This window comes from Malaclemys terrapin, chromosome 16, assembly GCF_027887155.1.
Source record: "Malaclemys terrapin pileata isolate rMalTer1 chromosome 16, rMalTer1.hap1, whole genome shotgun sequence".
NCBI lineage: Eukaryota > Metazoa > Chordata > Testudines > Emydidae > Malaclemys > Malaclemys terrapin.
In genome coordinates this window covers 33,159,160-33,175,232 of record NC_071520.1, presented here as the reverse complement: position 1 = coordinate 33,175,232, position 16,073 = coordinate 33,159,160, and the positions used below count along the sequence as shown (strand labels likewise).

Below are 16,073 nucleotides of genomic sequence, written 5' to 3'. Positions count from 1 at the left end.
GAGTCTCACTGAGTCTGGCTCCTGGTGGATGAAAATACCTGGTCACAAAAGGCAATAAATGGTATCTACAGCAGAGATGCCTAAATTCAACTTGGGATAGAAACTGAACATTTCTCTCATTCCCTAGAGATGGGTCATTCCAAGACAGGACTGGGGAACATGGACAGCACAGGAAGACCATGTATAGCAAGGGCAGCTAATTATTTTTTCAAGGTCCAAATTTCTTGGTCAAGATCCAGACTCCAGAAAAGAAAATAATAGAAACAATAATAAGTAAATAAAAAGATTTTGGGGTCCATTCAAAAGCATCTGGTGATCCAGACTGGGCCCGCAGTCTACCTATTGACTACCCCGATGTATAGCTTGAATTGTCAATACTGTACCTGTAGTGTGGAAGAGTCCTTTGTTTAATCACCAGGGCTATCCAGCTAGCATTTTGAATCAAAAGTGAACTCACATTTTAAATTTCCCTTAAAACTAAAACACCAAAAGTCTTAATTTATTACAGCATTTACATTCCCTTTTGATTGTTTTGTTTCCTCACCTCATAAGGATCTGTTATAGGAGCTGTAACTTATGTGCTCTCTGGCTGTTTCCAACGGATGCTACCACTGGTGCAATTCCACAAGTGATATAATAGCAGGAGCACTACTGTAGAGATGTCAGCGTTTTAACCACTCTTGTCTAGATCTACCCAGAACATGCTTAGATGACATGATGGTTAAAACAGCATAGGCAGCTGGGTTCTTCTCTACATAGACCTAAAGAGTAAAATCAATGGGAAGTTTTAGGGAAAAAGGCTAACAGACAAAGCCGCTGTGTTCTTATTGCTTGTCAGGAAGTTATTCTAATAATTTAATCATTTGTTTTTACAATAATATACAGAGAAATTAGTTTCTACTCTATATATCTCCTGCCATGAACTCAACTCTTGTGTGAAATAAGGTCCTATCTGGTTTAGAGTCTCAAAAAAGACTAAATACATCTCTCCCTATTTGTTCAGTGCACTGCTAGAGCTGGCCAAGAGTTTAGTTTAAGTATTACAAGGCAACATACAAAGTACACGTAAATCACCAGTTTTGCTTACTCCTTCCAACTGCCTCACCAACACACAGTGATGTGAAAGGAAATAAGGGCAGCTTTGAGCAGGAGAGTTTGATGAGGTTCTTGCTAGATTCATGCAAAAGTAAGATATTAAACACATCCTGATCAAAGTGGTAGTAAACAAGGTAAGAGCGACTATCTCACTGGTTGAAGGAGGCAAATGCGTTCCCACCCTGAATAATCTCTGCCCTCAGTAGAGCTGAGAAAGTATTTACCATCTGTCTCCAGGTCCTGCAAGAAACTCTCCAGTGAGCAATCTTAGCTAAAACTTTTCCTATAAACAAGCACTATTTTCCCCACGGCTGTGAGCGTTTGGTAAGGAGATGGGAAAATCCACCAAAGTGGGCATTAACGCCTTACTTAGGCAACACTTTTTGATGTCAGTGGAAGTTTTGTCTAAAGACAGCAGCATCAGGCCCTGACTAAATCCCAATAGCAAGAGTGATCTGCATACTCATTTATTGTCCACTAGGGATAGGTAGAAGGTATAAATATTGAGAGTAAGGAGTGTGGCCACAAAGCTAGCAGTTGGAATTGAGGAGTACAGGGTCATTGCCAGCAACATTCCACTTCCAAGACTGCCATCTAATGACACTGGATAGTACATGGATGTCTTCTGTTTTCATAGGTAAGAAAGGACCGAAAAAAATCAAGAGGCACACAATGGTTGTGCTCCTTTTAGTTCCTGAATCAGAAACTACCAATCACTACTTTAATCAAAAGTGGATCAGATCTTAATGGCAAAGAATGTGATATCAGGAAGGGTTCTTCTTGCTCTTCACCTTGTCCTCCAAGTTTTCAAAGTATTTCATTTTGGCTAGAAGTTTCTTGGCTTCTTGAAGATCATCTGAAATGAAACAAAGAACTGAAGTTTATATAAGGATGGAGTCTCTGTTTCAGCTTAGAAATTTAATTTAAAACATTTTGTTGTTGTAAAATGGCCATATCAATAACAAAACTAAACATGAATTTAAAAAACCCAAATACCACGAGTACCACAGTAAAACCTATGTTGCAACAGTGGAGGCCTCAGTCAGGATTGGGGCCCCTTTACAATGGCACTCTACAAAACAAATGTAAGAAATGGGCTCGTCCCAAAAGCTTACAATCTAAAAAGACAAGGTGTACAAAGAATGGGGAAAAGACATGCAACAGTAGAGCCCTCCCAATAACTCCTCTGAGAAGGAGGAACAAAAAAAAACCCAGTGAACCATTAGGCTCCTAGGTATCAAACTGTAAGACTGGCATCAGAGGCATGCTTGGACTATTTCCATTACAAACTGTAACAGACATAACAGGAGTAAGATCCAGCAGCCTGGCTAGGAATCACTGCTACAATGAAGACTGGCTCCATCCCACCACCACTGCCAGAAGGGCTCTGCCTGTAACAGGAGCTCTTTCAGCCAGCACTGGAGCATGCCTTCAGGTTCTGTATTTTTTTTTAAGTGGTGTTAATAGTGGATCCTTTATGTTGAAGGATTTAATAATACGTTGTAGTTAAAGCAATTTCATTCACTGATGTGAGGCCAGCAGGGCAGGTAATCATTACAATAGGAAACCCATAGTAAGGTACCTATAGGCATATGTTTATGGGAAGGAGGCTGGTTATGGGGGATTGTGGAATTGGAAATATGGGCAGCCTCTGGTCTAAGAGACCAAGAAAAATTATAATGTTGAGAGAAGTGTTACAATTGAGACAGGGTAGATGAAAGGGTTTGTACCCTGGGATGAGAGAGGGCCCTGACATAAGGAGGATCTTGAATTCTTCTTTCCACTGATTCCATGGTAGTGGGACTGGCAGAGTAGGGATGCAGAGACCACAGGAGTAGATGACTGAGTTCTGGCACAGCTTTTACCAGTTAGATGTTTGGTACACCTCTACCCCGATATAACGCAGTTTCACCTATTACGCGGTAAGATTTTTTGGCTCCCGAGGACAGCATTATATTGAGGAAGAGATATATATCATGAACCAAGGATGGTCAGTAGGGAGAAAGCGTGGCAGTGCTGATTACATCCCACCTGAACTATAGGAAGTCTTCTCCAAACTGGATCTGACAGAGTATGTGTCAATTTAGCATGCAAGCCCCAGATGGGATTAAGGTGGGACTGATTTTAGTGTACCACTGGCTCTGCTGCACTGTCAAGTCCCTTTGTAAGGGGACTACATGCCTCAGCCCATTGGCAATGGAAATACAGGGAAGGATTCAAATCACTGAGAGCAATCTTCATGTAGGTGATGAATCTTCAGAGGTGGTCAGGAGATCCTGGACATCATGAGAGCCATGGGCCTATTGAAGGTAGTTAACTGGATCAACTCACAGACATGACCACTCTTTGGACCGGATTTTTGGATTGGGGCTGCAAGTTAAGCAACTGAATCTTAAACTAACATCATGGACCAACAGTTACTGCCTATGGCTCATTTCTCCTGTCAGGGTGAGACACCTCTTTGAATGGTCTGTCTTTACTGATTAATGGAACTAGAAGGGTTCTAGAGAGTCTTGTTCCATTGTTAGGCCACCATCTTGATGATTAGGGAAGACAATTCTTCTAGGTGCCCTCTTTGCTAGCTTCATTCTCACAGTCACCCTGATTTACTCAGGACCTGCAACAAATTAAGCAAAAGGAATACAGCTAGCATGCCAGTGGTGGAAATCTCATGCAGAGGCTCAACAGCTGTTTCATGAAGGTTTGGCAAGAACAAGTTATTTTCTTCTACCAGAGTATCTGCAAAATCTTGGACAGCAGGTTTATTCCAGGTTATAGATAGTCTGCTAAATCAGGATAGTGAGTTCAGTAGCTGGTCTGACTTTCTTCTGTTGAGGAAATTTCTTGTTGTTTTACAGACAAGATTGATCAGATTAGGGCTGGGGTCTTGTTCCCTGGTGTCAGAACAAGATCTTGAGGGAACAAGGGCCTCATCTTGGCTGGTAGTTTCAGGCAATGAATCTCACTGAGGTACTGAAGATGGTGAGAGAGATTCGTCTTGCAGGCAGGGTTTTGGATCCACATACTTCCTGGCAGGTGATGTGAGGCAAACCTGCAGCCAAACCAGGGCTACTCACTCAGCTGTTCCTCCCACAAAGCTGCACTGAGCCATCACTCAGGCATGTGGCAACACTGCAGTGAATTACCTTTCCCACAGAGCCTGCAGTTACTCAGCCATCCCTGAGCAGATCCTAGGTCAGATGACCTCCAGGCTCAGGTATTTCTCCAATCCCACCAGAGCTGCAAATCACTCTGTGCAACAGCATTACCCAGTTTGTAACACTTCTGCTGCTTCACAGTGTATTAGACTCTCTAGACTCCCAGCCTACTCCTGACCAGTTCTTACCCTGCCTCCTGGCCCCCTCCTACCCGAGTCTGAACCATCTGGCTTTGACCTCTGTCATATACCTGGACTCCGGCTACAGACCTGATTGACTTATCTACAGACACAGATTCCTGTTCTGACCATGGCTGTCCCTAGATCTCAGTTCCAGTACTACCCTTGGCCCAGTGTCAACCCTACATCCAGCTTTGTCCTCTGCTCCAACCACTAGGCCTGACTACCGGGAAGCAGCATCTGACAGGTGGAGGCCAGTGGGGAAACAGTGGGTCCCTTGTTTGCCTCTCTGTGACAGCAGGGAGCATCCTGCTTAGAAGGGAGCATTAGTGCACACTGCTCACAAAGTCATCAATTGACACTGACAATCTAATTAATTATTGACCTGTATTCCATGTTGGGTAAGATTATGGAGAAGGCTGTGGCGAGACATTGCTCACACTATCTAGAATGCTTTTGATCTTTTCGACACTTCGCAATGCGAGCACAGACCTGGCCTTGGCAGAAACTGCCGTGGTTGATTATCTTCTCCAGGAGATGGATGAATATCAGGTGTTCGTGCTGGTGGTATTCGATCGGTCAGCTGCCTATGATACCATTAATCATAAGACCCTAGCAGGAGTGGAGAAGGCTGCTCTTCAGTGGCTTTGTTCTTTTTTCTTGGAGAGATCTCACTGGCATTTTGCTGAGGCAAGTTCGTAATTGCTCCTCTTCCCAAACGGCTGTTAATTGTGGGGTCCCAAAGAGTACCATTTTGTCACCCTGCTAGGCTTCAAGGTACATATGGGGCTGTTAGGAGAGTTAGCCAGGAGGCACGGGATGCAACATTGTCAGTATTCTCTCATTTGACTCAGAGAATGTAGTTCCGTGCCACAGCCAGTGTCTAAAATTGGGGTATGGATGAAAGTAAGATGGCAGAGACTTAACCCAGACAATAGTGACATGACGACAGTGAGCTTAAGGAAAAGAGGTGGTGATGAGAAGTGGAGGTAATTTCAGTCCTTTTCACTGAAGGACAATGGCCATCAGGGTTTGCATCTTACATGGAGATGCATCATAAAACTATTCAGAGACAAGCTGGTGCAAAACACAGCAGCCTGCTCACTGAGCAGGTCATCTTGCTAAAAGCTTGTTATCAGTACTCTGGGATCTGTACTGGCTTGCCCATTGGTCTCTGGAAGTTTTTTATTTTTAAAGGCAGTGAATGATACTTGAATTCTGTAGTTCACTAAATACTTTAGACCAAAGCATGCTGTTTTTAGCACTCATTACTCTGACATTATAGCAGTAAAACCATTCAAGAAGTAACTGATTGAGATCACTACCTCTTTCAAAAGCTTTGCTCACATCCTTGGTCAATTCTTCTTGTTTAACTGTAAAAAACAAAAAATACACTGTCTTATTCAAAGCTGTATATATGCTGACTGAGCACTTTCAATAACATTGCATTATGACTTCATGCTGGGAAACAGATATGCTGCCAGCACTTTTGCAATAACGTTGTTGCTAACTGTTTTGCTCTGTCACTAGCTATTAAACAGTTTAGCACCAAATCAAGCAAGTGAATTTTAGTGTAAATAGGGAGACTAATGTCATCACAAACTTTAAGGGCTAGTAGCTTGGTTAAAATCTCAGCTTGCACTCTGAATTTTATTTTACCCTTTCACAATACTGACAATTGCTATTATTTCTTGCAGCCAGGATCATTAACCCTGCAGAATGGAAGTGTGAAAATACTTCATCATTGAAGTGATGGTTGGCCACTACCTAGAACACATTCATGGAGAAAGTAGGCAGGATGAGAGGACACGCTTACAGCACTCTCCCAAATACACAGTTACCATATATTAAAAACTTTGTGGGTGAAAGTGTAAGTCTCTTCAAACCAAATACTTTGCTACATTTTCTCCATATTAACATGCTTTACCATAAAGTGATTTAAAACATTCTTTGAAACTGGTGACAGTGTTGTTATAGTATATATGTTCTCTTGTCATGGTGACTGGCATTAATATTTAGAGAAAAGTTTTCTGAGTGACTCAGGTCCCTCTGAGCAGAGCACCTTTAACAGCTCCCTACCATGTACCATATCATGCTAGACTATCCTCTCCTTTGTTCAGTAGATGAGACTTGCTGTACTCAAACTCTACATCTTCATTTCATCAGATTGCACTGGTGTCTCCTGTGGACACCTGAAATTCAGACTGTTCATCACTATGTAACCTTCCAATTTATTAACTATCCTTCTTCTGAACCATCATCCACCTAGTACTTCTCCACAGTTGACAAGCCCTCAAACTTTCAATGCTTGCTGGAGTTCAGTGAAAGTCTCTCTGTCACAGAGTGATAGATTGTCAAGCAAGAAGAAATTCCCAAGATTTTCCCGTTTGAGCTCTTGCATCACACAGCAGTGCTCCCCACACCATTTTCCTAAATGTCTTCTCTAAGCTCTCCTTGGGCTTCTGTGTTGCTCCACTATCTCTTTGGAGCCAAGAATTACTTCCCTCATCAGTCTTAACACCTTTCTCAATCTCCACGCTGAATACTTCCTTCACACTAACCCATTACTCTTTATTCTGACAACTTCAAACACTGAATAATATATTTCTCTTTATAGGCAACATGACCTAAAACACGTTTAAACCATTATTCAAAAATCTATATGCATATTTATTTGTTGCCAAACTAGGTAGAAACTCGCTAAATAGATTATAACAGGCACTAGATACATTTCCTATTAGTAAAATTTTGTTCATGATATTCCATGTATGGAATTTTGCTGTAAAAAGCAAAATTCTGTTAATAACATTAACAGAAAAAATATTTGCTTTGAAAAGGTAGCCATCATAACAAGCTGTGACCACACCTGCATCGGACTAGCAAAGCTGAACTAATAAAGTCTTTTTTAGATTGTTTATAAAAAGGAACCCTATTCCTCGGGGCACCATGGCAAGCAGTGTAAGTTATCTTGTTTGCAGTTTGGGTGGAGAAAATGCAAGTAGTTTTGCAGCTCAATCTACCAGCACAAACCGGTATCCAGACGCCCATGACAATCTCTAGTACACTATGTATACGTATTCATCTGGGACAAGAGAACTGAGAGGTCAATTAAAAAAAAAATAGAGAAGAGGTAATGATATTTATGTTCTCTGTAGACTAAAACAATAGGAAAATTGCTTCTTTAAAAAAAAAAAAAAATCTATCCAGTAGTTTAAGAGAAAATTGGTACAATGAAAGGACAAAAGAGAAATTGGAGATTGACTGACATAGTGTCTGGTGCCTAAACCGATATACTGCTCCTCTTTCTTTTTCATAAAACAAGAGGAACCCAAAAGAAGTCCTATTTCATAGATACCAGGGGAGCAGTCATGCAATGCTGAATGTATGTAAGCAGAATTCTTAAGGCAGATAGAGTATGAAGTCCACATACATGACAATAGAAACCTTCAGTGGAAATGAAGGCAGAACTTGGTAATTTGATATTGTGCAAGTCTGCTGAGGCCAGGTTAGATTTCTGTATGAAATTTCATCTTTACTGCTAAATCTTTCTGTAGAAGGCCATTGCTGTTGTGCCAACCTAAATGTTGCTATAGTCTGGGGTTGAGGGGGAAGGAACACACTTCTAAAAGCAAGCTTGAGTTGATTGTCTGTTTTGCTGGGTTTTAAACATGTTTGATGCCCTCTTGTGTTTACAGCTTTTGCAGGTCTCAGTGGGTTTGAAGTATCAGGGGGTAGCCGTGTTAGTCTGTATCTAGATACAGACTAACACAGACTAACACGGCTACCCCCTGATACTTGACACAATGCAAGGCACTAAATTTAGCTGTATGGAGTGGAAATCCATCAACCTCAACAAAAAACTTGCACAGATACAGACAGACATCATCTTCCTCTCCAAATGCAAACAGATGGACATCATACCAAATGGACTGAAGGTAAAAAATCCATTGCAATCAACATACTACACTGACTATGGTGAGAGACTGTGCTGGGCTAAGTAGTCATAATGAACAGGTCTGATTATGAACAAGAGGCTGCCAGGCAACTCTCCAACACCACATTCTACAGGCCACTATCCTCTGATCCCACTGAGGAATACCAAAAGAAACAACACCATCTGCTCAAGAAATTCCCAGTTACAGTACGGGAACAAATCTACATGGACACACCCCCAGAATCCCGACCAGGGGTATTCTAACTGCTACGCAAGATCCATAAACCCGGAAACCCTGGACGCCCCAGCATCTCAGGCACTGGCATTCTTACAGCAGGATTATCTGGACTCTCTCCTCAGACCCTATGCTACCAGCACTCCCAGCAAGCTTCGAGACACCACCGACTTCCTGAGGAAACTACAATGCATTGGTGTTCTTCCTGAAAACACCACCCTGGCCACCATGGATGTAGAAGCACTTTACACCAATATTCCACATGAGGATGGACTACAAGCTGTCAGGAACAGTATCCCTAATGAGACCACAGCAAGCCTGGTGGCTGAGCTTTGTGACTTTGTCCTCACTCACAACCACTTTAGATTTGGGGACAACTTATACCTTCAAGTCAGTGGCACTGCTATGGGTACCCGCATGGCCCCACAGTATGCCAACATTTTTATGGCTGACTTAGAACAACGCTTCCTCAGCTCTCGTCCCCTAATGCCCCTCCTCTACTTGCGTTACATTGATGACATCTTTATCATATGGACCCACGGAAAGGAGGCCCTTGAAGAATTCCACTTGGACTTCAAGAATTTCCACCCCACCATCAACCTCAGCCTGGACCAGTCCACACAAGAGATCCGCTTCCTGGACACTACAGTGCAAATAAGCGATGGTCACATAAACACCACCCTATACCGGAAACTTACTGACCGCTATACGTACCTACATGCCTCCAGCTTCCATCCAAGACACATCACACGATCCATTGTCTACAGCCAAGCCCTAAGAGACAACTGAATTTGCTCCAACCCCTCAGACAGAGACAAACACCTACAAGATCTTTATCAAGCATTTGTAAAACCACAATACCCACCTGGGGAAGTGAGGAAACAGATTGACAGAGCAAGACGGGTACCCAGAAATCACCTGCTACAGGACAGGCCCAACAAGGACAATAACAGAACACCACTGGCCATCACATACAGCCCCCAGCTAAAACCTCTCCACCGTATTATCCATGATCTACAACCTATCCTGGAAAATGATCCCTCACTCTCACAGACCTTGGGAGGCAGGCCAGTCCTTGCTTACAGACAACCCCCCAACCTGAAGCAAATACTCACCAGCAACTACACACCACACCACAGAAACACCAACCCAGGAACCAATCCCTGTAGCAAACCTCGTTGCCTACTCTGTCCCCATATCTACTCTGGCGACACCATCAGAGGACCCAACACCATCAGCCACACCATCAAGGGCTCATTCACCTGCACATCCACTAATATTATATATGCCATCATGTGCCAGCAATGCCCCTCGGCCATGTACATTGGCCAAACCGGACAGTCCCACCACAAAAGAACAAATGGACACAAATCGGACATCAGGAATGGTAACATACATAAACCAACAGAGGGTCCTGTGGCACCTTTGAGACTAACAGAAGTATTGGGAGCATAAGCTTTCGTGGGTAAGAACCTCACTTCTTCAGATGCAAGAGATATAAACCAGTAAGTGAACACTTCAATCTCCCTGGTCATTCTATTACAGGTTTAAAAGTCACTATCATTGAACAAAAAAACTTCAGAAACAAACTTCAAAGAGAAACAGCAGAACTAAAATTCATTTGCAAATTCAACACCATTAATCTGGGCTTGAATAGGGACTGGGAGTGGCTGGCTCATACAGAAGCAGCTTTTCCTCTCCTGGAATTGACACCTCCTCATTTATTATTGAGAGTGGACTACATCCACCCTGATTGAATTGGCCCTGTCAACACTGGTTCTCCATTTGCGAAGTAACTCCCTGCTCTCCACGTGTCAGTATATAATGCCTGCATCTGTAACTTTCACTCTATACCTCCGAAGAAGTGAGGTTTTTACCCACGAAAGCTTATGCCCAAATAAATCTGTTAGTCTTTAAGGTGCCACCAGACCCCTTGTTGTTTCAGTGGGTTTGGACACTGCAGTTTAACATAAAAAGATAAATACAGATCAGGTAAGGGGACAAGTGAAAAGCTATAGGGGTAAGTGTTAGATTAAGAACACAGAGGTGTACAAATGTGCAGGGGATGCAAAATAGAAGGACACAATGATAGCGGATCTAAAGCAATCAAAATAAAAACAAGGACATGGACTAAAGTTTGTCCTATTCAACATAATGATGAAAAACATAGGAAAATGTGGAAAAGTTATTTTCTTAACTTCCTCCTGTCACAGAGCTGACCCTTTAAGGGGAGTTACAGACCAGCCTACCTGTGATAGAGAATGAGCCAACTCAAACCCATCTGGAACCAACTAAATCCCTTGGTGACTGACTGGCTGTTTATTAATAAGCTTGATAAAGGGTTCCTAGACATAGCATCTTCCAGGAGAGCTCTCTAGAACAAGGAGCTTGGAAGATGTGCTTCTAGAAACAGAAACCGCAGGACAGAAGCCCAGGGGCTGCAGGTGGCTGGAGAAAAGGGGCTGCAGGTGGCTGGAGAAAAGGGGCTGCAGGTAAGTGCTGTAGAAGATTAAGGTAGAGACTGAATTGGACGCAGAGAACTATAGGGCCAAAGGAGAAGGGCTGTGCACTCTTGGGCCCAAGTGGAGAGATCGCAGGCTAGACTAAGAAATACAGGCCCGACAGGGGAGGGCTGTGCAAACCCTGCTATCAAAAGGAGGGACTTATTTCCAGTTTATTTAGATTTAATAAAGTAGAACCTTAACAGGGGAATTTTGCTTTAGACCCTTTTGAACTGTGTGGTGTTCTTAGGGGGCCCTGGGCAGGGAGCACCTGCAGTGCCATGCTCAGGCAGCAGGAGGTGCTATGGGGCAGCCCCCTCCCCCAATTACATCACCTTAATTAGAGAGACTAGCCTTTTTCACATTATAGAAAAATATAGCATTGTAACTTATTTCTATACATTAGACAAGTCTAGACTTCACCTTCAATGAAACTTTCAATCTCTTCTATTTTAGCCTCATTATTAAGTTCTGCCAGTGTCTCATTGATTTCCATGATTTCCTTGAGGAACTCCACATCTATGTCACTGTCTGTCCCTTTTGCCAGTTCCACTCCATTCAGCTCCAGCTGGTGAAGAAGAAAACAATGGGCTCACAATATCTGCTGCTGTCAGATCTGTATTTCAATCCCAACCAGTTTCCAAAATATCAAGTCACTAAGAGTTTATCTACATGTGGCGTTCATCAGGAAAAACTCCCTGTGTAGACAAGCTCCAAAATTAGCAGTTGGCTAATGCACAAATGGGCACTGGGAGTTGTTAGGGACAAGGCTTAAAGTAAGTATAGGAGGTACATCTTTGCTCAGAGATAATTAATCTGTTGGATGGGCGACAGACTATTAGTCCATGTCTACACTGCCACTTATGGCAGCAAAATTTATGTTGCTCAGGGGTATAAAAAACCCCCACCCCCAAATGACATAAATGTTGCTAGCATAAGTGGTAGTGTGCACAGCAATATGTCAGTTGGAGAGCTTCTCCCGCCAACGTAGCTACTGCTGCTCATTGGGGATGGTTTAATATGTTGGCTCTCTTCCGTCGGCTTAGACCAGCCACATGAGGGATCTTACAGTGATGCAGCTGCATTGGTATAGCTATGCTGCTGTAAGGTCTCTAGTGTAGACATAGCCTTAGTGAGATTACAGTGATAAAACTAATAAAAGAAAAAAAGTTATTCCATAGTCAAGATGCTAACAGGGGGAGGGGTAACTCAATGGTTTGAGCATTGGCCTGCTAAACCCAGGATTAGGAGTTCAATCCTTGAGGGGGCCATTTAGGGATCTGGGGCAAAAATCTGTCTGGGGATTGGTCCTCCTTTGAGCAGGGGGTTGGACTAGATGACCTCCTGAGGTCCCTTCTAACCCTGGTATTCTATGATTCTCGGTGGGACAGAGGACAGAGGACAGAGGAGCTGTTTGGCCTCCTTCAGTCTCAAAGATTCCTGTTTTCTCTTGTGAAAGCACATGAATGGTGGGAAAGCAGTGGAGGAGGTACACAAGATTTGGTTCTTTATACTGTAACAAACTACAGTCATCTCTGCATGGTTATGGTGTGATATTGCAGTACATATTAGACACCTTACTAGGTACAATCCACGTCTCAAGGGACTTAGAAGGGTTTGGTAGGCTCTGTTAACCAAGGAAGAGTGTTGTTCAGAAAAGTCCCGCTCTTTCTGTCAACAGAAGATCCAGAAATATTTTTATTACACAGAATTGCCATATTTACAATAAAAGCCAAATCATGCCACATTTAATCAGCAGTGAAGAAATAAAATTACTATATGAACAGTACAACAGTTCAAAATCTGTTACCTCTGTGATCAAAGTTTAATTTTTTTCTTTATTTTTAAATGCAGCACTGCAATTGCTTTTCTTCAGCTAGACCAGCAGTTCTCAACCAGGTGTCTGGGGCCCTCTGGGGGACTGCGAGGTTTCAAGGGGTCTGCCAAGCAGGGCCAGCATTAGACTCACTGGGGCCCAGGGCAGAAAGCTGAAGCATTAGACTCACGGGGGCCCCTGTGGCGTGGGGCCCTAGGCAATTGTCCTGCTTGCTACCCTCTAGCACAGGCCCTGGCTTTTATATGCAGAAAAGCAGTTGTCGTGGCACAGGTGGGCTGCAGAGTTTTTATAATATGTTGGGGGTGGCCTCAGGGAAAAAATGGTTGAGAACCCCTGAGCTAGACCAACTTGTAATTTGACCTCTTCAATCTCACACTAAGCAGGGCTGGGCATAGTCTGTATTTGCAGAAGATGCTTCCAAACAACCAAGCCAAAGTTTTCCAAAAAAGGGACCCAAACTTAAAAACCATAATTTGGGACTCCCAGGGTATGTCTACGTACTCCGTGGCAGTGAGCTTCCCAGCTCTGGTTCACACTTGGATCAGCAGGGCTTGAACTGGTGCTCTAAAAATAGCTGTGTGGACAGTGCTTTGAAGTTGTGGCTCAAGTGCTGAAGCTAGCGAGCAGGGTGGGCTTTAGAGCCTGAGCTTCAGCCTGAACCACAACTTCAAAGTGGTGACTATACGGATATTTTTAGAGTGCTAACCTGAATCTGTCAACCCAGGCTGGGAGGCTTGCTGCTGTGCAAACATACTCCTGGGGCCTCATTTTCAAAGTGAAGTATGTATTCTCACCACCTTTGAAAATCTGGCCCCTGGAATCTCAGACATCCAAAAATGGAGAGAATCAATTAATGGAAGTGTTTGAAAATTTGGACCTTAGGTTCCAGTGGCAGGGTGGACCCAAAAGACACTATTTCAGAGGAAGAGGGGAAGATTACAGAATGACATTGATTCACCATAATAAGTACACTTTACATCCTCCAAACATCACTGATATAAGCCTCAAGCACTGGACAAGTGAGAGAATGGGTGCAGACAGCCTGGGGGGTGTGAAGGGCTTCCTCCTCCTCCCCAAATTTTAGGGATTTCATTAATAAAAGAAACTGAATTTGGAATAGAATCTTGTTTATCTCACTTTATTAGAGGCGGACAAATTCAGTTACGGAAAAAAAGTACTTTTTAAAGTCACATTTGACAGCAACTTTTAAAAAAAACTTTAGCCCCTCCAAATAATAAAATAAAACCAACTCTCTTTCTACCTCAAGCAAAAATCATTCAATTTCGTAGACAGAGAACTTGCAGTGCAAACTAGGAATGTATATGAAGCTTCTGAGCAAGTCAGGGGCATTGATTAGAGAACCCTAGATTCTACCTCCCCCACCTGTACTCAGTCCATGCGAATACACAGATTTGGGAGCTAGTTCCCAAATAAATGAACTTGTTGAGCTGCCAATGAGTTGTCACCATGTCCCTTGCCTGGGTGACTTGCACTGGAAAAAGAGACAACTCTCCTACACCAAGGCCTATGCCTGGAGGCCCAATGGCAAGTCTTCATCACCCTTAACTCCTAACCTGGGGTCTCTGGCTGAAGTAATCAGGGTGTAGGGAGCGCTGCAAGCTCCGGAATCGCTGCTGCAGCTGCTGCACACTGATGTTGAATGAGCGATCGCTGGGGAGAGAGAAGTGGGAAAGCATGAGAGCTACAGCTCGCCAACTACTATCCCCACCCCCCAAACCCCCTCACGCCCTAACTTCCCCCACCCCCACCCCAACCTCCTAGGCCCACTCCTGGTTCTCAGCCCCACTCAAACCTTCCCGCCCTTCCCCCACCCCCAGGTTCCCCTCAAGTCCTAACCTCCCCCACCCCTGGTTCTCAGCCCCCCTCACCAGCCCATAAGGCGGAAGAGGTCAGGCTGGGACTCCGGGGGCTGCAGGGCCTGGCAGGCCGGACAGAAGCGAGGCAACCCCTGCCCCCCGCGAGCGGGGAGAGGGATGCCACAACTCCAGCAGCGTGGGACGGGGAGAGAGCCGGGCTCTGCACTACGGGGCCGAGAAAAGGCGGCCGGAGCCTGAGAACCCCACAGCGCCCTGCAGAGCTGACCCCTCCGCGCAGCCCACATCGGGCCAGAACTACAACTCCCAGCAGCCCCCGCAAGACCAGCTAACGCTGGATTGGCTGAGTTTATAAGAAGAATCGCGCGGGGCGCATGCGCAATGAGCGGCGAGGTCGGGCTCGGAGTCGGGTCACCATTCATTAGATGCGCGCGCGCGGGTGAGTCCGGGTCGTGTGGTGGTCAGTCCCCAGTGCCCTCTGCGCGAGTCCGCACGCGCCGGTAGGCCCGGCCGCGGCCTGCCCCCGCCGCGCTGCACCCTCGAGGTGCGGGGCCGGGCCGGGCCGTCTGACGGGGGCACCCCTGGGCGCCGCCTCGTTCGCGCGGCTGACTGGGCGCCGGGTGCGCTGGTCTCTGCCCCGGGGTGGCCGCAGCCCAGCCTGCCCGGCCCTCGGAGCGCTCCCTCCCCCTACCCCACTCAGCGGGTCCCGCGGGGAGACTGGTTGGCGGGCCGTTGTGCTGCAAGGGGTGGGGGTGGGTCTGCCGCAGCACTAGCCAGGGAGTCTCTGCCCCGCAGTGATTGACCGCCCTGCCAGCTGCCCGAAACAAGGAGCCCGCTGCGGTCACGTGCGCTGCGGGATGGGGGGCACGTGACCACGCTTGCGGCTTCCCTGTCCTTTCTGCGGGGAAACAAGGAAATCTGCATGTGATGTGAATTCTGTGCGTGTGCAGTGGTGCAAAATTCCTCAGGAGAACTTTCTGGAGGTGACGTGAACTGCCCACTCCTGGCTTCTGCAACCTCCTGTTTCTCTGCCAGAGTTGGGGCCTTTGCACTAGTGTCCTTATTGTGTTTCAATTTGGGTAACAGCCTCTTGTTTCCCCATAACTCTCTGTTTTAGTGGCTTCTACAGTCCCTATCACAACAGTCTCCAAAATGCTCTCTGTCTCTGGTGGGTTAAATGTATACAGCATCTTTTACTTTCCATCCTATGCTATACATTACTATACATTGTGAAAAGGCTCCTGTGCATCTCCCCTAAGGTAGCTGCATCTCCGATGGGGGCTAAGCAATTGCTGCTGG

General features: G+C 45.1%; 2 protein-coding genes across 14 annotated transcripts in view; one reads left to right on the top strand and one right to left on the bottom strand.

Annotated features, from left to right (window-relative positions):
- Positions 1–1,771: 1,771 nt before the first annotated feature.
- HSCB (HscB mitochondrial iron-sulfur cluster cochaperone) lies at positions 1,772–15,088 on the bottom strand. Its single transcript, XM_054006637.1, has 6 exons — positions 14,829–15,088; positions 14,514–14,610; positions 12,684–12,773; positions 11,526–11,670; positions 5,758–5,805; positions 1,772–1,951 (listed from the first exon to the last, which is right to left on the bottom strand). The coding sequence occupies exons 1-6, from the start codon at positions 15,059–15,061 to the stop codon at positions 1,860–1,862; spliced, it is 705 nt and encodes a 234-aa protein (XP_053862612.1). The 5' UTR covers positions 15,062–15,088; the 3' UTR covers positions 1,772–1,859.
- A 50-nt stretch (positions 15,089–15,138) lies between these two features.
- CHEK2 (checkpoint kinase 2) overlaps positions 15,139–16,073 on the top strand; it is a 49,016-nt gene continuing 48,081 nt past the window's right edge. For 5 of the 13 annotated variants that reach the window (XR_008442530.1, XR_008442529.1, XR_008442531.1 and 2 more), the window contains exon 1: positions 15,139–15,213. Coding sequence is in view for 3 of the 13 variants with exons in the window: in XM_054006625.1 (XP_053862600.1) it covers positions 15,156–15,213 (58 nt within the window). In the remaining 10 variants the exon portion in view is untranslated. Of the gene's footprint in view, positions 15,214–15,277; positions 15,943–16,073 lie in introns of those variants that run through there. The other 8 variants (XM_054006634.1, XM_054006633.1, XM_054006630.1 and 5 more) reach the window with 4 other exon arrangements.

Excerpts from the sequence above, each read along its gene's own strand:
- HSCB (XM_054006637.1), bottom strand. The coding sequence starts at position 15,061 with ATGTGGGCTGCGCGGAGGGGTCAGCTCTGCAGGGCGCTGTGGGGTTCT. Across the intron at positions 11,671-12,683 it reads TGAGACGTGGATTGTACCTA|CTGGAGCTGAATGGAGTGGA; the intron begins GTAAGGTGTCTA and ends CTTCTTCACCAG. Across the intron at positions 5,806-11,525 it reads GATTGAAAGTTTCATTGAAG|TTAAACAAGAAGAATTGACC; the intron begins GTGAAGTCTAGA and ends TGTTTTTTACAG.